Source organism: Alosa sapidissima, chromosome 19 (genome assembly GCF_018492685.1).
Source record: "Alosa sapidissima isolate fAloSap1 chromosome 19, fAloSap1.pri, whole genome shotgun sequence".
In the NCBI taxonomy this organism is placed as follows: Eukaryota; Metazoa; Chordata; class Actinopteri; order Clupeiformes; family Clupeidae; genus Alosa; species Alosa sapidissima.
In genome coordinates this window covers 28,988,966-29,008,965 of record NC_055975.1, presented here as the reverse complement: position 1 = coordinate 29,008,965, position 20,000 = coordinate 28,988,966, and the positions used below count along the sequence as shown (strand labels likewise).

Here is a 20,000-nt window from a genome sequence, read left to right as displayed (position 1 = left end):
CTAAATCTAAAGTCACTTTACTACCCTATATTGACGTACCTATATTTAAGCTATGCTAAATCTAAAGTCACATTACTACCCTATATTGACGTACCTATATTTAAGCTATGCTAAATCTAAAGTCACATTACTACCCTATATTGACGTATCTATATTTAAGCTATGCTAAATCTAAAGTTGGACAGAGGTACTTGCCATTTTTCAGTCTATGCCTCTCTTTTGCACCCCCCCCGCCCCCCAAATCCAGCCGCATAGAGTGGGTGTGGCTCCACTGGAACGAGTACCTGAAGGCCCACGAGGAGTTCCAAGCGTGGCTCGACAAGCTGCAGCGCGCCCTGGAGGCGGCCCCGGAACTGCAGCCGGGAGTGCGCGAGAAGCTGTGGCAGGTGGACCATGCGCAGCTGACCCTCTGCGACGTCCAGGCCCAGGCGCCGCTGCTGGAGAGGCTGCTGGACGAGGCCGCCGGCCTGCACAACCGCACCGAGGACCCCAGCGTGGACCCGGAGAAGCAGGAGGCCCTGCAGGAGGCCTACAGCGACGTACAGGACAAGGCTGAGGTGAGCTGACTGCTCCGCTCTACTGTCTGTGAATTAATGGAATGGTCCAGGGTACAGGCTCTGCAGAGGACCATTCTGGAATCAGAATTCTAAACATTCTAGAATATAAAAGTTCCAGCAGAGGTGGGATAGTTAGCACTGCATGTGCTTCTCAGCGAGTGTGTAATACAATCACCAAGCAATGCCTACATGAAAATCCCTACATAATGAATTTGCTAGACTCTCAGTTGCTTTCCCCAAGGGGTGAGAATAAATGCTGCATAATCTCCTCCTAAGATTATTATGAGTCTCCATTCTGTCTCCTTTCTCAGCGGTCTATTTGAAACACTTCATTTCGGTACTTCATCACATCATGCACAGCTAAATGAGGTGAAGGTTTTTACTCTGGGGAGAGGGTGCGGGTGTGGTCTATAATGCAGTGCTGTGGTTTCACTCTCTGCATAAGGGCAACTAAGGACACAAACTACAGCTCTGGAATGTACAGTATTTGCATTGTGTGAGTGTGGGTGCGTGTGTGTGTGTGTGTGAAACGTATGTGAAACCTGTGTAATTAAATACTGTTTAATGTGTGCGTGGTGTTGCAGGAGAGGTTGCTGTTGCTTCAGAAGAGAGCAGAGGATCACCAGCAGCACCAGGAATGTGTGAATAAGTTCCAAACATGGCTGCTGTCCAAGGAGGAGGAGGTCAGACACTTCAGCCAGCAGGCGGACAGCACAGAGAACAAGCTGCAGCTACTGCAGGTAAACCACACCTAGGGTTACACCTCTGTGGTGTGTGTGTGGGGTTTGTGTGTGGTGTTTGTGTGTGGTGTTTGTGTGTGGTGTTTGTGTGCGGTGTTTGTGTGTTGTGTGGTGTGTGTGTCTTGGTGTCCTGTATGTGACACAGAAAAACACAAGAGCATAAATGGCATAATATTAGTAACAAGTGAAACATAAAAATAACATTGCTGGTTTTAGATAGTTAGTTAGATTACATTACATTGTTTTTTTATATACAATTAAAACAAATTTACACTTTGTTGATCGGACACTGTGGGAAATGCCCTACCGCTAGCACAAGGAGTTGAACGCCTTTCCTGTGTCTGTCTGAAATGAAAGACATTCCTGTGCTCTAGCTGTGCAATCCTGTTGACCTACTGAGTTGGAAGAGTCCATATGCCGTCTGTTGTTGTGTTTAACTCCACTGGACTTCACCTCTGGCCTTGCATGGCCTGCTTCTGCCGCTGTTGTCATACTGTTGGTCCGCTGCCCTCCCAGGAGCTCGAAACGAGCATCGCCAACGAGGAGCGGACTCTGCGCCACATCGAGAGCCTGGCGGAGTCCGTGAAGGCCAGCACGTCCCCGGCGGGGGCCGAGGAGGTGGCACGGGAGACGGGCAGCCTGCGGGCGGCCTGGGAGCGTCTCCGGCTGGGCCTGCAGGAGGCCCGCGGCGGCCTCCACGACTCGCTGGACTCCCGGGGCCAGTACGAGGCCCGCTGCGGGCAGCTGCGCACGGGCATCGGGGAGCTGCGGGCGCTGGTGCAGAGGCTGGCCAGGGAGCTGGAGGGCAGCGACGGAGATCGGGAGCGGGAGCGGTCAGAGGAGCAGCTGGTGACCCAGTGGAGGAGGTGTACGGTGAGTGGATCCATGCTCGTGAGAAGCGAGCGTGTGTGTGTGTGTGTGTGTGTGAGAGAGAGAATGTCCTAACTAGATGCGATGCAATGCGATGTGTGTGTGTGTGTGTGTGAGAGAGAATGTCCTAACTAGATGCGATGCGATGTGTGTGTGTGTGTGTGTGTGTGTGTGTGTGTGTGTGTGTGTGTGTGTGTGTGTGTGTGTGTGTGTGTGAGAGAGAATGTCCTAACTAGATGCAATGTGATGTGTGTGTGTGTGTGTGTGTGTGTGTGTGTGTGTGTGCGCGTGTGTGAATGTCCTAACTAGATGCGATGCGACATGGCCCTGTGCCTGTGCAGCAGATGCATCACCACGTTTTGGCGGACGCCCCATTTCTATTTTCTCTCTGTCGCGTATTATTCTGTCGCTTATCAGCTTGTTATTTTGCTATTTTGAACAAGAAATATGACACAACGACAGAGAGCCCTCAGTGCTACAGCTACAGTGGACGCTTGCATGCCGTTAAAATAAGTTGTACGCGTCTCACTGGCCCCGCCTTACTGCCAGGGGTTGCAACAGTTGGATATTTTTGCAGTATGATAATTGTTTCCAAAAATTGTGTCTAACTGCTAGGATCTCACTGGCATTATGGTTAATATGATGTGCACAGTTTAGTGTGTCCCTGGTCGTCTCTAACTGCTAGGATCTCACCGCTGGTGTCTTATGGTTATCTCACGGCGTCATGGTCTTATGCTAGTTTATCATCATTACTGTCTCACTCTTTAGACACTGGTCCTGTTATGAATGACAGGCAAGGTGCAATATCTGTCAGCAACATTCTTTCATGTGCGGGTACTATAGCTATCGTGTGGCAACATTGAACTGATACATCGTAGCATACAATGTATTTCCCATGGTGTTAAATGAGCAAATCAGTTTCGTGTAAGACTCTTTACCCTTTACCCAAATGGGCTCTTAGTCTCGTAATAAAGGTCTCATTGCTAGTCTTGCACTGTTGGTGTCTTTCTGATGGTCTCCATGGTGATGTCTCAGGCTCAGTGTGTTAGCTCTAGCTCACTGTTAAGATCTCATGGGTCGTCTCACAGATAGGAGCTTGTGCCTTGGCTAACATCACTGCAAAAAATCCTAGAATTCAAAATCTAAGTGAGATAAATAAGCTTAAATCAAGTGAACATGTACTTATTTTTCTAATATTTGCTTATTACAAGACATTTTTGCACTTGATTTAATTTTTTTTGCCTTGTACTAAGTGAAAATCTTCTTGTTCTATTGGCGAATCTTGCCAGATAATTATGCTTATTTTAAGTAGTTATTTCCACAAAACAAGAAACTTTCACTTGCAAGATTTGCCAACAGAACAAAAAGATTTTCAGTTATAACAAGGTCAAAACGGTGCAAAAAAACAATGTGCAACAGTGTCTTGTTATAAGCAAATATTAGAAAAATAAGTATATTCCCTTGATTTAAGCTTATTTATCTCACTTAGATTTTGAATTCTAGGATTTTTGTGCCACGGCTTTGGTGACATGGTGCCTCACAGATGCAGCATTCTCCTCATGCTGCTCTCTCAGTCGATCAATAGACATGGCAAGGGATGCATTTTATCTACATGTATTGCACATAATCAGTGCTGGAGGCTACCGTGTAGACCGTAAAGCAGAGATCTGACAAGCGCACCGAGGCACTCCTGTGAATTCTGCATTGCTCTGCTCTCCTCTCCCTTTCATGAGCTAAAGCTCTGTGTTGTCCCTGGGTTGTTACGGAGACCACTCTAGTCTAAAGCAGCTGAATTATTCATGGCACATGACGTTTTAACTTCCAGCCAGACCTGTACGTCTACAGATAAGGGGGGAAACTGCGCTTCATGAAAGGACCTGATAATAAGGCAGTTGGCCCAGGGTAATTAGATGAGGGACGTTGACTTAGTTTGAGTTTGTCCTTTGGTCTCTCTCCTGTGGTCCTCTTGTTCTTTTCTCCTCATTCCCGCTCTGAGATGGGTCATCTTCAAGTAGCCACTCAGTATTGCAATAGGGTAGTTGTCACATTTTTTTCAGTGTTGGTCATCTTTAAAGGAACCATATGTAAGATTATAGCCAAAACTGGTACTGCAATCACTTTTAAAGATGCCGAACCACTACTGATTTTGTGATTAGTAGATAGGTGGAGGGTGGCGCATCAGGCCAAAACAAGACATGACATGACAAAACACAACAACATCAGTTGAGGGCTGCAACTTCACTTTTTAAATGACAATATCCTGGCCGGACTACTGTTGTCAGTGATATAAGTATTTGAAATGAACATGATTTCTTAATGTCTAGTGACATATCAGGGCCATTTTATGATTAATTGAAATACATTTCTTACATATGGTTCCTTTAACATGTCCTATTTTAGTTGGTCATCTTTAACATGTCCTATTTTAGTTTGTGTGTTGTTGATGCGCTTGAAGACTTTGAAGAACTGCAGGTTGGTCCAGCAAAAACAGTCACAGCTTACAATTTCAAATATATCACAAGACTACTCAGCAGTCATAAGTTGACATTAGACAACACAAATAAAAAATGAATTCAGTTAAACCATCAACTGTTCAGTTAAACCATGGTTTAACTGGTTTGATGCTTTTCTGCAGTTAATCCACCTCAAAGAACAATTGACTGTGATAAAAAATCACAACATTGTAAGACTGACCTCTGAAGGAATTCTAGATGTGGATGAAGAAAGCTTAGTTCAAAAGACTACAAGACAATAAGTTCTTAACTTGGCTGATCTTTGATCTGAGGGCCGGAGCTGAAAGTAATTTACTCCCAGAGTCTTTTTGACAAAGGAATTCTTATTGTATTGTAATTCTTGTTCGTTCATGGTCCTCAGGGTGTGAGAAACACACTGATAGATGAGGAGCCTCGCGCTGAGCTGCTGAAGGACCGTCTCAAGGAGCTGATCCACTTGTCGCAGGACTGCAAGCCGCTGTCGGACGAGCTGCTGCTGGCCGTGAAGGAGTATCAGAGGTGAGGCCGCCGGAGCGAATCTACCCTCGAGAATAAATCTGACCCCATATGTATTCAAACGGTCTCCTCCTGTAATCACGCAACTCATCGGAACCCCATCAAGTTGGAGGTGGCTTCATGAATAATTCCGTCTTTATTACAACTTTTTTTTTTATCATCACTTTCTTCTCTCTGTAGTTTTTCATCATTGGTGGATTTCGAGGGGGAAAAAAGAAATCTCATGAAGGCACATAGAACTGGAGCATATTGTGTCCCTCTATCTCTCCCTTTTCTCAGCCAAGATTATTATTTTTTTTTATCATTTATTTAACCAGGGCTTGGCGGTTGAAAAGTCAGTTTCTCATTTCCAATTTTCATTTACTTATAATTTATTGGTGGTATATAATTTAATCTGTGTGGAAGCCTCCTGCAGTTAGAGAGGCAATAGGCCGAGCAAATCACAGAGCAGCCTTAGAACAGAGAGCCAGATTCAGCCTGGCCTGATGATGACACCACCGAAAAATACAATGTTTAAATACATCATGTTTAAATACATCATATTGAAGTGTCCAGCTGTGACAGATATACAATATTGAAAATATTCAGTTATGCCAAATCAGCCATGGCAGATCTGGAATATTAAAAAAAATTCAGGCCGAAGTTAAATTTAAAAGCGTGTTTGTGTGCTTTGGCTGCTGGCTGTATTGTCCCTCTACTCACTTTCCTACTTCACCAGGACGTTCTCTTTCCCTCCGTATGTGCATTGTGTCAGTCATAACAAGTCGAAGAAAACAAATCACAATGTTCTCTTTCTCGCTCTCTTTCTTTCTCTCTCTCTCTCTCTCTCTCTATCCCCCTGTGTGTGTGTGTGTGTGATATTCTCTCTGCTGCAGTTTGAAAGGCCGGGCATTCCGCCTGTCCTCTGAGAGCGAAACAGGCCTGAGGCAGGTTCTCCAGGACCCCCTGCATGGCTTCAGCCAATGGAGCCAGATGGTGTCTCAAGTGCTGGAGGCGTCTGCCGAGGTGTCCGAGTTCTCCCACATTGCCCTGCTTGTGCAGAACATCGAGGTAAAACCGCCGAGGCCACTGTCTCACCACTACCTACTGTATAGTCCCACTGTAGAATGAATCCTGCAGACTTGAGGACAGTTGCTTGTTAAGTGCTTATTAATTAATAGCATGGGTGTTAGCATGTAATGCTAGCACCAGTCTTGATATACAGGGATGTATACAGGTTCATAACACAGCTTCAGTAAGAGTATGCATCCACAATGCCAACGAACACTGAACATTAATACAAAGTTTAGTTACAGACATGCCTCCTCGCTCATCTTTGTTGTAGCCTGGGCGATGGTGTTCTGGATCCATTCAGCCCTGCGTTAGCACATTTGTGTGAAGCCCAATCCCACACGAGATTTGAACCCATAGCTTTAGGAAAAGGAGGCAAGCGCTTGTGCTAGCATGGCGGATGGAGAGCATGGGCGCTAGCTTCTGCCACGGTGTCTTAGTGTTGGGGTGTGAGGTTTGCAGATCCAGAGCATGGGCGCTAGCTTCTGCCACGGTGTCTTAGTGTTGGGGTGTGAGGTTTGCCGATTCTACAGCTCTGCGTCTGAATCCATGTTAGCCATGGAGTTCCAGGCACAGTGGCAGTGTAAGTAGCAATATATGAAATGATTTGTTGAAAGCTGCTGTAATCTGCCAGTGGGTGCTACTCTTTGTATTCTGCTGATGTTGCTCTCTGTCTGTGTGTGTTCCTGGTGTCTGCTGACTCAATCTCTCATTCAATTTTCCATTTCGTTTTTTTTTTTTTTTTTTTTTTTTTGTCCTTCCTTTTCTGCCCACGGTCAGTTGGCCTGTCTGTGGTGCCAACCTCTTCTGCAATCTGCTGTCTCTTTCTGTCTGACTCTCTCCGTCTCTCTCTCTCTCTCTCTCTCTCTCTCTTTCTTATTCTCACACTCACCCTCTCTCACGTCTTCCTAGCAATAATTCAAATTATAATGGGCTTAATTAGCTTATGACAGGCATATAGATCCCCTTTGCCAAAGCACTGTACATAGGTTGGCATTTAGTATTTTGCCTTTAATATGTAAATAAAGCTGTTTACAAATTGCATTGTGTGTGTTTTTGGTGGATTTGCTCTTGATGTGCTTTTTCTTTCTTTCTTTCTTTGCCTCCTTCATTCCATCTCTTTCACTCTTTATATTATATTTGTCTTCTCTCCTACTTTCTGTCTGTCTCTTTCTCTCCATCTCTATATCCCTCTCTCCTCCTTCGTTCTCCTCGGTAGAAACTGTTGAAGCAGAGCCTGCAGCTGCAGGAGCGTCTGAGTCTGCTGCAGGTGAAGCGGGACCTGCTGGGCTGCGTGTTCGGGCCCGAGGCGGCCGAGGGCCTGCTGTCCGAGCTCAGCGCCAACGTGCGCCGCCGCGAGCTCCTGCACAGCCAGCTGCTGCAGCGCAAGAGCCGCCTCCAGGTACCCCAGCCAGCACAAACCAACGCACCGCACCGCACAACACCGCTCACGACTGCCCTCATCACAAAGGGCCCATAACAACGCCATTTAACCCCACCGCAACCTGCATGGGGGCCATAACAACCCCCTTCAGCACCACCACAACCCGCATTGGGGCTATAACAACCCCCTTCAGCACCACCGCACAACAACAGCCCATAGGGATGCTGGTCTCACAAAGCAGGGTAGAGGTGGCAAAATAGGACAGAAGTAACTCAGACAAACTCATAATAACTGCAGTAAGGGAAGTATTCAGGTCAGCTTTTACACTGTCCATAGCATAGCTACACTGTGCTACACTGTCCATAGCATAGCTACACTGTGCTACACTCTCCATAGTATAGCTACACTGTCCATAGTATACACTGTGCTATTGTCCATAGTATAGCTACACTGTCCATAGCATAGCTACACTGTGCTACACTGTCCATAGCATAGCTACACTGTCCATAGTATAGCTACACTGTGCTAATGTAGAGCTTGAAATGCTCAGTGACATAGGAGATTAAGGTTCAGATAAGCTTTAACTATGTACCATAGTGATTACTGTGTAATGGTAGACTCAATACTGTGTCCTACAGTAGCGTACAATACTAAACTGTAATGATCTTGCAGACTCAGACGCAAAGTGAGGATGTATCTAGGTTGGCACTGGCCTCTATAAGCAGATGTGAAACGGGGGGGTTAGTGTAGAGAGGACACCATCATATGCTTACCTTCAACTTAAGAAGGAAACCACAAGATCTTCAAAGAGATATTCTGACTACATAGAACATAACACTTAAAAATGAAACATGACATACAATTCTACTGTCATTCTCATCAACATAAACAGGAAAGACACACACTATATAAGAATGCATTGATCTCTGGCCATATTGGTCAAGCATGCCAAGAGGAATGTAGTAATAATCCAGAAGCAGGCAAACTCATTATAGTTGTGCTGTAGAAACTCATTAAATGCATCTTTATATAACACTGTGCTTGTTAGAGTGTAGCTATATTAATTACAGCATAAAAAGACCATGATTATCACCTGAATCATCCACTTTATCCCCCAGTGTGTTAAGCACTGATTTTGCATGCCAGATTGAACACCGCAAAATAATATAATTCAAAGAAAATAGAGACAGACTGATCAGAGATGTTACAATATTCAACTTATTCAATTCAACTTTACAATACAGTCTTTCTTACAGTTTAGGTGTACAAGGTTCCCACAGGTCATGAAATTTCTGGAATATCATAGAATTTTAGAAAGTCTAATCCTAGTCATAGTCATGGAATTTTATCATTTTTTGGGGCAAATTCATGGAATATCAGAACATTTTGTTGTTGCAGTTTACTTGCCAAAATACATTAATACAAATATATTTCCATGCAGAATTTGTTTGTATCTGCTAATTAGCTTTACTGCTTGCTTGAGTAGCCCAACTGTTTTTATTCAATGCCTATTTATCTCCCGCTGTAAATAAGTAAAAGATTCTTGATCGATAAGCAGGTGCTCTGAAATCATTGGTCATTTTTTTTCTTCTTCTTTTTTGTTAGGGAAAGTCTAGGAAAAGTAAAATTTTTACATTTGACTGAGTGGGAACCCTGGATGTACTACTGTGTGGTTATGTAATGACGCTGCGGTAACAGCTGATAAGATGAGGATTATGTGTGCTGTAATGGCGAGGGCGCAGGTGGTAAGAGACTTAGAGCAATACTACCAGGTCACCCACTCCATCCTGTAGTAGTCCCCCGTATTATGCATTAGTCTTTGGCCATTGATCCAGCAATTAAGATTGATTTGAATGCAAAATGCATTAGACTTTCATTCAGCTCAGCCTTTGGCTCCACTGAAGTAGCCATCAGCCATCAGCCTTGAATTTCCCCTTGGGGATTAATAAAGTATCTATCTATCTATCTATCTATCGATCTATCTATCGATCTATCTATCGATCGATCACTGTGTAAACATTTGGGAACAAAGAGTATCAGCACATTATAGCCCCACTCGCATATAGAGGAGACTAGCGATGAGAGACCACAGGATGTTAATGTAGCTCAGCAGTTAGAGGCAAAATAACCACTGGAGAAGCAAACAACCGCCGCCGAGTGAATCGCTGGGAATGTAAATGCAGCTTAAGACTGAAGAGTCACTCTGGTTCTGTGGCTTCATTAAAGGTCTCATCTCATCGTTTTTTCATTAATGTTGCAGTGGTCTGTAGTGTTGATGAATGCCCTGTGAGCCGGTTTTGGTGGAAAAAATGCTGTCCTGCGTCTGTTTCATGCTGTTCTAGTTTGGGGAAGGTGGGCGGGGAGGAACGACTGGATTTCGCCTCTAGTCATGAATATTAATGACATGCTAATGAATTCCCCTCTGATTGGCTAACAGTACTGTGACGCTTCCTCCAGTGCGTCCTCATCTGATTCTGCCTGTGCTATGCTCCATATTCAACTTTACAGTGCTAAAACCTGGCTAAAACTCGAGTCAAAACTGTTGCACAAAATGTCTTCGGAGATACAACTTCATGTGTTTGATCCTAGTATTCGAGTAGGAAGAAGAACCGCTTCCTGATCGTTTGTCTGTGAACGTTGGTTTAATAGAATGGTAACAATTGCCTGTCATCTTAAAATTTCTCCTAAAAGAGGTAAACGTTTGTGACAATCGTCATCTTGCTTTCAAGTAATAAACAGTTGGAAACGTTTTAAAATAAAGACCTATTTCTTTACACAGTCAAAAGTCTTTGCAATCTTCCTAGTAGATATTTTACTTCACAACACAGGTAAGCACCCTAAATGCAGTTCAGCCACTGACCTAGCCTGCTAATGCTATCGGAATAGCTAGATAGTTATGGTTTGAATTCCATGATAGTATCATTGAAAGACCACTTGGTCATAGCCCAATACATATATAGATCTAAATGCAAACACGCCTACCTAGCTATATTTTGCTGGAATTGTACCAGAATGCCTACAGAAGCAGAGAGTGTGTGCTGCAAGACTTCTCCGGTAATGAGAACTATGGCTTTGATAGCCTGACATTGGCAGAGGTTAGCCTACTCAAGTTGTTTTCTGTCACGTATGACAGAAAAAGTAGCCTACTATAGGAATCTTATAGTATTTTGGGACTAAATATTACAGTAATCTTATAGGAATACTATAGTATTTGGACATACTATAGGTACTATAAGACTACTATAGAAAAACTATAGCGGTTACAGGATATTATAGAGTTATTAGTAGTACTTCTACAGTATGTCCCAATTATTCCTATAAGATTACTATAATATTTTGTCCCAAATACTATAAGATTCCTATACTACTTTTTCGTAAGGGGATTGCTCATGTGGTTAGAAAAATGGGCAACACCAGTACCCCTGTTGTCTGTATGACCCTGTACCCAGGATTAGAACCAGTCTGCCTTAGCATAATGTACTCCCTTCAAAATGCACTAAACATTCGACTATGACGACTATGGCCCTCTGTGAGACAGAAGATATGAAAGGTAAGATAAACCTTTAGCTTAAAAGGGACAAAAACTGATGAAACTCCTAAAACAAATATACAAAACAGGTCAATTGTCTATAAACAACTTTATTATATTTACATACAGCAGTGGTACTCAAAGTGTGGTCCGCAAGCTCTCTCAAGTGTTCCACAAGTAGATGTGGTAAAATATAATAGATGAGTTGTTTGCAATATTGAACCAACTTGTATGTAAATCCAAACAGTTCTGCAACACTGATGTAACCTATGCCAGTTTAAATCATACGAATCCTCTGACACCATAAGCAAGGTGCAAAGACAATAAGCAAGGTGGTTCAGTAAGAAGGCCTATTGTGTAATATACTGTTGAAGTAGGTCTACTGTTTTTTTTTTTTTTTTCTTTGCTAGGTGGTCCGTGAAACATTGACAAATAGTAATATTGCAGTCTATTAAAATAATGCAAACACAAAACAAGAACATCCAAACTATGCACAGAATTAACAATGTCCTCTTTTTGCCAGATGATGCAGACATCTGGCCTACAGATCCTTTGTAAGATAGTGCTGGGATTATTTAGGGAAAAAGGTCTGAGTTGTTGTTTCGGCTTGTATTGTCCTGGGGATCCGAAGGGACAACACACAAAACACATTCGTTGGCTGTGATGATTTTATTACATTGCTCTTTGATTGCGCTGGGCCATAGGTGGAGCCATCAGGTGTTATTGTGGAGATGTCGCTTTCATACGAACATAACACTTCAGTTACGTGCCTGGTGTAGCTTCCTGTAATATAGGCTAGCCTAAGCCTAGCTTGTACCCTTTTCATGCATGCTAACGTGAATAATATGAACATGCTATTTTGTAACAGACGTTAGGTGGAAAGGTTTGTTTGTACTTACAGCCTGTGAGCTGGTGGTCGATCGTCATGACGGTACAGAACCAGGTTTTCAGAACATCGATGCAAAACCACTTTCTAAGGCAGTGAGTGTGGTCGAAATGATTGGAACACAGAACTAATGTTGCACTACTTCGGTGGTGGTGTTCCAACGATAAATCCGAACCATTTCTTTCTCAACTCATGTTTCTAAGGCAAGACATGCAACATTGATGTGTTATTGTCAAAAAAATAAAACAGGCACGATTTTTTTTCCGCCATGTTGGCAACTTTCTGTTAGCTCCTACTAGCTGCAGAGAGACAATCCCCTAGCCGCAAAATCTTCCAGTCTTCCTGTAGGCGGTCACAAGCCAAGGTGGGCGAGGCCATGAATAGTCAGTTTCCCTTCGGCGTCATTGGGAAGGGCTCTTTCTGATTAGCTTGTTTTTCCGTGTATTTTCTTTCATTGGCTAATGCTGGCAATGGGGGTAGAAGATCATTTTCACGTGCAGCATGCATATGCAACTTGGAGTGAGCTATAGTATTTCAAAAGTAACAAGTATTAAACGGTTTCTCAGTGACCTTTAAGAACGAACGTTGTCTCATGGTAACGTTCCAGAAATAGAAATGATAGATAGCCCTCATTATGGGTGTCCCAGAAGGTGCCCTGGAAACAATGATGCAGGTTGAGTCTGCTTAGACGCTCGGTGACGGCGACAGTTTCACGTCAGTGGCATTGTCGGCTTCTGGCCTTAGGAGGGTGAGGGATAATAGCACTTGATGGGTTAACTGAACTGTTTAACCTTTGAATCACCAGCTCGACTCCGGGAGTCATTATCTGTTAATCAGCTGTCATTTCAGACCTACTATATTATAATGGGGAGTTGTGAAGAGAATCAGACAACCCTCTAAGGCTTGGTATTGTTCTATACACTGGCGATTTTAACACGGCAATGCAGCTTGACTCATAATCACTTTTTAAATTATGGATTGAGTAGTCGAGAGCTCTCCTTATCTATATTTCAATGTAAAAATATCAATATCTTCATTTAAACACCTGCAAGCTTAGTCCTGCTGTATGGATAAATGATTCTCTAACGATAAAGCTTCAAGGAGGCATTTTAACCACTGTTTGATGTTATTTGGCAATAGAAAGATGCTGTATTCAGTCCCTCAGTCTCTCAAAGGGGAGATAAATATTTAGTCCATGCTCGTGAAGGGCAATTGTAGTCTGTAGTCTGTAGCAAGATGTAGTCTGTCAACAGTCGAACAAGTACTGCTTAACAGGAGTAACTTGTGATGGCACTTGAGCCCCTGCAGGCTATGAGCCAATCTTCAGGTAATCTTGAGTGTAATTGTGTTGCTATTGAGAGGAGCACTGGAACATAGTTCTGCTCCTGCGTTCAATTGTGAATGTATGGTGCCATACATCAATGGTGTCATACACCTGCTGTGGCTGAAGATGTAGACCTCAATAACACATTTGTAAGTTTCTATGCCTTTTGTGTGTATTCATGGCAAGGCAGTTTCCTGATGTCTGTGTGTGTCTGTGTCTGTGTCTGTGTGTGTGTCTGTCTGTGTCCGTGCACATCTCAAGGTTACTGTAGGTGTAGAAATAACCAGATTCAACCTGAATCATTCTGCAAAGGTTAAACATTTTTCTTTCAGTCAAAGTGAAAGTTCAGGATAGCTGTCATTTTTCTTCTGAAGCCTGCTTATCCAGTTTCAGACAGTCAGCCAAGCATCTTAAGTCTAACTATGAATGTGTGGATTCCAGCCTGTTCAGGCAAGCTAACGCAACGGCAGCTCAGTGCAGATCCCTACTGAGCTCCACACAGCCTACATTATTCTCTGTTTGTGTACCTAGAGAAGCAGTGCAAAGGGCCAATCACACCTGGAACGATAACTATAAGTGTAACGGATGCCAGTCTGAGGAAGAATCACACAGCTCGGAACATCACAAGCCAATAACATTTTGAATGGGACAAGTGTATATCAGAATTACATGCTGAGCTAGTTTGAACAGAAGCATCTGCTAGATGAATAAATGTTTATCTTAAAGGTGTACTATGCAGGTTTAGGTATTTTTGGCAAGTGTAGAGCTCCCTCTAGAGTCACTATGTATTTATATGTTACTCTGCTATTGTAAATAGCAAAGTTCTCGTGACTTATCCCCCCTGTACACAGTGCAAATGCTTTTGTTGTGGAGGTGAAGGATTAACAACAGGCAAAAACTATCTCAAAAGAACTATATCTACTGACAAAGTAATGTTTCAGATTCTCACGAGTTTTGGCGGGGCGCCACTCTTGGAAGTTGCATGGATGGTTTTCTCAGTAGGGTATCGCTACGTCTATGCTGTATAGCTATGCTAAGTGAACGTTTCGCCTATTACAAGTTCGTTTACCATCAAATTGGCTTCGTAAACTGGGAAAATCTTGCATATTGTGCCTTTAAGAGTGTCAACATTACAGTACTTTATACCCACTCGTGACATCTCTATCTTTTCAAGTGTCCACCACCTGCAACAGTTGCTTAGGTTGTTGGCAGGATACTGATGGCTGTTGACAGGATACTGGTGGGTCTACTAATTACTCTCTGGCACCTGTTCATCTTATCTTCTCTACCTGGAAATGCTTCTTTTCACACAAAAGTACAACAGTGTCTATCTGGAGTTATGCAATCAAGCTGCACAACTGAAAGGAGACTGGTTTGCAAATTAAAAGGAAACACCCTGGTTTGCAAATTAAAATGAGACACACTGGTTTGCAAAAGAGCTCAGATGAGGATGTGTTGTTTATTTTTTCTTAGGTGTTGTTGTTTATTTCACATGTTTACTTCCCTATTTTGCCCATGTTGACAGGGATTAATATCACGAACCAAAGACTTTGGGGATGCTTATGGGTCCATTCGTAAGAAGCTGGCCTTCATAAACGAACAGTGTCTGGCTTCACACACCCTCCAGCCGGACATTCTGGCCAAGAAGAGTCAATGCGACCAGTTGAGGGTGAGTCACACTGGACTGGACAAACTCATCTTTCCTCGGACTCACAGATAGCCAGAATCGTGTAGATATAACATGCTGTAGTGACAAGTTTAAAATGATTGCTATGGTGTCTTTTCCACTTTCAAAGTCACTTTTGAATTTGCCGAGGCTTTTCCCCCTCGAATCTCAATTGTAATTTGGATTTGAAGGGGTCTCAGTGATTTTTTTTAAAATTTTTTTGTCCTTATGTACATGAACAAATCACTTACGTTTTTCTTAAGGGGTCCCCATATCAAAAGGATTAGCAATGATTACGCGCGACTCACCCTATCCTGTCAGGCGACGCCTCTGACAGGTTTTTAATGAGGAAATTTAACCTTGGAGGGGCTTTTACGTGCAGGTCCTCAAGAGGGACTTGGAGGATTGTGAGGCTCACATCACCGCGCTAGAGACACTGGTGTCATCCAGTCCCACCAACAGAGCCAAGTTCGAGTGCCTCTTCGCCGACTGGAATATAGTCTACAAAACCGTCAGGGTAACTAGTCATTTACGGATGCTAAATAGAAGACAATCATAGTCTCTTCATGTTGTTCAATTTCTGTGAATTTCTGTGCATTTTTGTGATTTTGTGTGATCTCCAGGTGAGGGTGAATGAGTGTGAGCATCAGATCTCGGAGCACGAGGTCTTCCACGAGAGTCTGCTGAGTGTGGAGAAGTGGCTGATGATCATGCGGCAGAAGCTGGAGTCGTTCCGCAGCTCTGGCGGGGAGTGGAGCGTGGAGAACCGGCAGCACGAGGCTGAGGTACGGCTCAGCTCCGCTCCGCGCTTCCTCCCTCTCCTCCTCCTACTCCACACATTCCCAGCAGGCTAGCCGCCGTTTGTCTTGACACATCAAAGACCATTGAACTTATTCTTTTTGACTCAGTTCAATTCTGTGTCAGCCTGTCTTTGACACATCAAAGGGGATTGTAGCAGTAGTTTCAATTCAGTGAGTTTATTTTTCAGCCTGCCCACTGTATATTTCATATCACTCGGCATAGACAGATTATAAACATTGTAACTGTGTGAGTGGATTTGACTGCGCTAAGAGTTGAGTGGTTGAGTTGAATATTTAATTGTTCATACCCTGTATGGCCTGCAGAGGGCGCTAGGGGAGTTTCCGGAGAAGGAACAGCAGCTTCGGCAGACGGAGCACCAGGGGCAGAATGTGCTGGCCAAGACCTCTGAGGAGGGCAAAGTTCACATCATCCGTGACCTGAAGCGCCTGCGGGAATCCTGGAAGACCCTGCAATCCCTCAGCCTCCACCTGCACAGGTCAGAAGGGTTTTATACTAGAGGAGGTTGGGAACGTCTGTGTGTGGACACAGCATACCGTACAAGGGCAGTGTTAATATGTTGTCATCCCAAAATTGTTGACACAAATTTACATACTTGCTCATTTTTTGTGTAGAGTGTTTTGTGTCTGTAGTTTCTTTTAACAAATCAAACTTTGTAGACCACATGCTGGGATAATTAATAGTACAATTTTAATTGAATAACAACAAAGTTGCTCTATAGTCAGACTAAAACACTGAAAGAACTAAGTTTGTTTACTCGCTGGTGGATAGCCGTCTACTGCACTGCAGATGAAGGTGCTATATATAGGAGGTATGTCAACATGCTGAGGCCTGTGTCTCTGCAGGGTCCTAAACAATCAGCTCGCGGGTCATCAGTTTATATAACATAGATGTGACAAGTAATGATAAAGCTGCTTTCTAGCAAAACTAATTTTATCAATCAATGTGCTTTGTCTGCATGTGTAGAGTTGTTGACTTGTTGACATGACCATATGTTTATAGATTTTCATGTTTGTGGTTGAGTTACTTTAACTGAAGATTGTACTTCTGCAGGCTTCTGAATGGACAGGGGTCACGGGTCAAAGGTCAGCCTGGAGAGACAGCAGGAGGGGTCAGAGGTCAAGGCTCAGGTGGTCAGGTCGAGGGCGCTGCGGAGAACCCCAGAGGTCCACGTCGCCGCCTGTGGGAGCACGAGGGCTCGGCCGACGCACATGGAGAAGGCCTGGAGATGGACGAAGAGTTGGCCGCGCTCTCCGGCCTCGCAGCGTTGGGCACGGCCGTCAGCGCGCAGAGCGGAGGAGGGGCGGGCCGACCAAACCTGTTGCCCAGCAACGGCAGGGGTCAGAGAGCGTTCTGCGGCGGCCAGAGTGTGGACGAGGTGGACTCCGAGCGCTCGGGAGGGGAGCTGGGGGTGAGCGCGGGGAGGACTGCCCAGAGAGGGGAGCAGGGGGCGAGCACGGGCAGGACTGCCCAGAGAGGGGGGCCTGGCGGTCTGCGGAGACGCCGGGGCGAGCAGGCGGACGGGCCAGTGGGTGGAGGAGCACGCCGCTGCCTCCGGAGGGGAGGGAGGGGCCCTGGAGGACGGCGAAGGCTACAGCCCGGGCCTCAGCCTGAGAGCACGCCGCCGCAGCGGAGAGCAGAGCGGGCTGGACGACTCCAGGGCCAGGGGGGCGAGAAGAGACGCGTCCGGTCGAGACTCTGGCACGACACCAACGCCCACAAAGGTAGGAGCGAGAGCAGGCAGCAGAGAGGAGTGGGGGGGGGGGGGGGGGGGGTTATGTCCGAGAGGATTGGGGTCATGTGAGGGGTGTGTATGAAGGTATGGGATATGTCTTAGAGTAGTAGGGTCTTTTGGGGGGGGGACTTTAGTCGTAGGGTCTTTTGCTTGAGTAGTAGGGTCTTTTGGGGGGGGGGGGGGGGGTCGTGTGGTCGTTGGGTGTTTGAGGGGGGGGGGGGAGAGATGGGAAGAGTATGTGCTCCCTATGTGCCTGCGTGCTCTCCCATGCTCTTTCATGTCTGCTGCCTGGCGGTGCCTTGCGGTTGCGTGTCTTGTGTGGTGAACGACTCGTCTCTCCACACAGGGGGGCCGCAGCCCTGCCGACTCGGGGGAGCAGCGGCGACACTTTGACATCTGGCTTCAGAGGGAGACTGACAAGCTCTCGGGGATCCTGAACAGCCACCGAGCCATCAGCGCCAAAGAGCTCAAGATCAGAGAGAATACGCTTAAGGTGGGCACACATGCACGCGCACACACACACACACACACACACACACACACACACACACACACACACGGACACACGCGCGTTGTTGCGGCGGAGAGGGAGAGGGAGGGGAGATCTTTTCATCAAAGTTTCAGACGCTGAGAACGGAACTGCGTTAGGTTTGCATGAAGTCACTCCTGTTTGTATGTAAGAGCCTCTGTCATTGTGAAATTGCTCAGATGTGTCATCTTAAAAGGTGACGACGGGGGTAAACCGTTTTTGGAATAATAATCCATGTATGCACAGGTCTGTGTTGGTTACTGCTTGGTTGATGGTTTTATCCCTTACTGAAACTCCAGCTCCTGATGACGTTTTGAGGGTTGAAGTTTTTATCTCAGGCTTTGAGAGAGTGAAAAAAAAGGCAGATCAAACCTTGGCGAGGCTCGGCCTCCTGCCAGGCGGTGAGAATAGACGTTGGCAGCCGAGCTCTCGGATCAGCCAGACTGGGCGCGCACATTTACGACGAGTGGTGCTAAAGAGCAGCCGCTTCAGGTCTCCAGCGAGAACTCCCATCCCATGTGATGAAAGAGTTACTGTGCTGCCTTTCAAGTCTGTTGGAGATGGAGGAGCATAGTGAAAAGATTGAGATACAAACACATAATACCCACACACACACACACATACGCACATGCACACAGGCACATACACACTTACACACAGACACACACAGTCACACTCAAACTCGGCAGTCATGCCAACAAGCATTTGTTTTTCTAAACTATAACCTATTTTCCCTTTCCAAAACTTTCTGCCTTACACGATGTGTTCATTACGGCTCGGGCTGAGTAACTGACTGACACAACCGACTTGTTTATGGTTCTCTGTTGTTTTTATTTTCAATAAACATCACGTCAGAAATACAGCTGAGAGAGACTACCAGCCATTGTTAGTGTAACGTGAAGAAAGAGCTTTTGATTGCGTGGTGGCAAAGTAACATCCATATATAGACATGTTCTCTTTTGCTACTTTTCCTGTCAGCTACCCTTCAGCTTTGTGTTTTGTTTTGTTTTGTTATTTTTTTTAAACTCCCATCAGGCCTTGCGGTCTCGTGTCCCCTGGGGCCAGGGTCAGTTTCAGCAGCTGCTGGACTCTCGGGGCCGGGTCAGGGGCCGGTGCCGGGCCAGAGGTGGAGGACGTGGAGCTGGAGGACTTGCGGTATCGCTGGATGCTCCACAAGTCCAAGCTGAAGGACGTGGGCGAGCTGAGGGACCGTCTCGAGTGGCGGTAAGTGTGTGCAAGTGCAGCTGTGGCCAGCAGGGGGCAGTAACACACAGTTCAGTTCAGTCGTGAGGATGTACAGGGTTCCCACGGGTCATGGAATTCTGGAATATCATGGAATTTTGGAAAGTCTATTCCAGACATGGAAAGTCAGGGAATTTTATAATTTTTGAGGCAAAGTCATGGAATATCAGGGAATTTTGTTGTAGCAGTAACACTTCCTCTAACTCACTCACTCTCTCTCTCACTCACTCACTCACTCACTCACTCACTCACCCACCCTCTCACTCACACTCTCTCTAACTCACTCACTCTCCCTCTAACTCACTCTCTCACTCACTCACTCACTCACTCACCCTCTCACTCACACTCCCTCTAACTCACTCACCCACCCTCTCACTCACACTCCCTCTAACTCACTCACTCTCCCTCTAACTCACTCTCTCTCTCACTCACTCACTCACTCACTCACCCTCTCACTCACACTCCCTCTAACTCACTCACTCACTCAGTCACTCACTGTTTTTATCCTTTTCCAGTGTCATGTTACGAGCCACACTACACACTTCCGCCTCTCCTCCATCTCAAACTGGTTCACCTCTATATGCACCATTAGTGTTGTGGTTATTGCCTGGAGTTTTAATGCAGCTTGTGAGATGTATGTCCTACATTACTGGCCGACGTT

At 45.2% G+C, this 20,000-nt stretch overlaps 1 protein-coding gene across 2 annotated transcripts in view; it reads left to right on the top strand.

Moving 5' to 3' along the window:
• The window catches only part of syne3 (spectrin repeat containing, nuclear envelope family member 3), a 42,691-nt gene that overhangs the window by 5,566 nt on the left and 17,125 nt on the right, over window positions 1-20,000 (top strand). For both annotated transcript variants that reach the window (XM_042071814.1, XM_042071813.1), the window contains exons 4-16: window positions 248-557; window positions 1,142-1,297; window positions 1,814-2,170; window positions 5,042-5,178; window positions 6,051-6,225; window positions 7,445-7,627; window positions 14,874-15,017; window positions 15,397-15,531; window positions 15,638-15,799; window positions 16,139-16,311; window positions 16,887-17,557; window positions 17,915-18,061; window positions 19,133-19,325. In XM_042071814.1, the coding sequence (XP_041927748.1) occupies window positions 248-557; window positions 1,142-1,297; window positions 1,814-2,170; window positions 5,042-5,178; window positions 6,051-6,225; window positions 7,445-7,627; window positions 14,874-15,017; window positions 15,397-15,531; window positions 15,638-15,799; window positions 16,139-16,311; window positions 16,887-17,557; window positions 17,915-17,961 (2,650 nt within the window). In that variant the 3' untranslated portion in view covers window positions 17,962-18,061; window positions 19,133-19,325. The remainder of the gene's footprint in view (window positions 1-247; window positions 558-1,141; window positions 1,298-1,813; window positions 2,171-5,041; window positions 5,179-6,050; window positions 6,226-7,444; window positions 7,628-14,873; window positions 15,018-15,396; window positions 15,532-15,637; window positions 15,800-16,138; window positions 16,312-16,886; window positions 17,558-17,914; window positions 18,062-19,132; window positions 19,326-20,000) is intronic.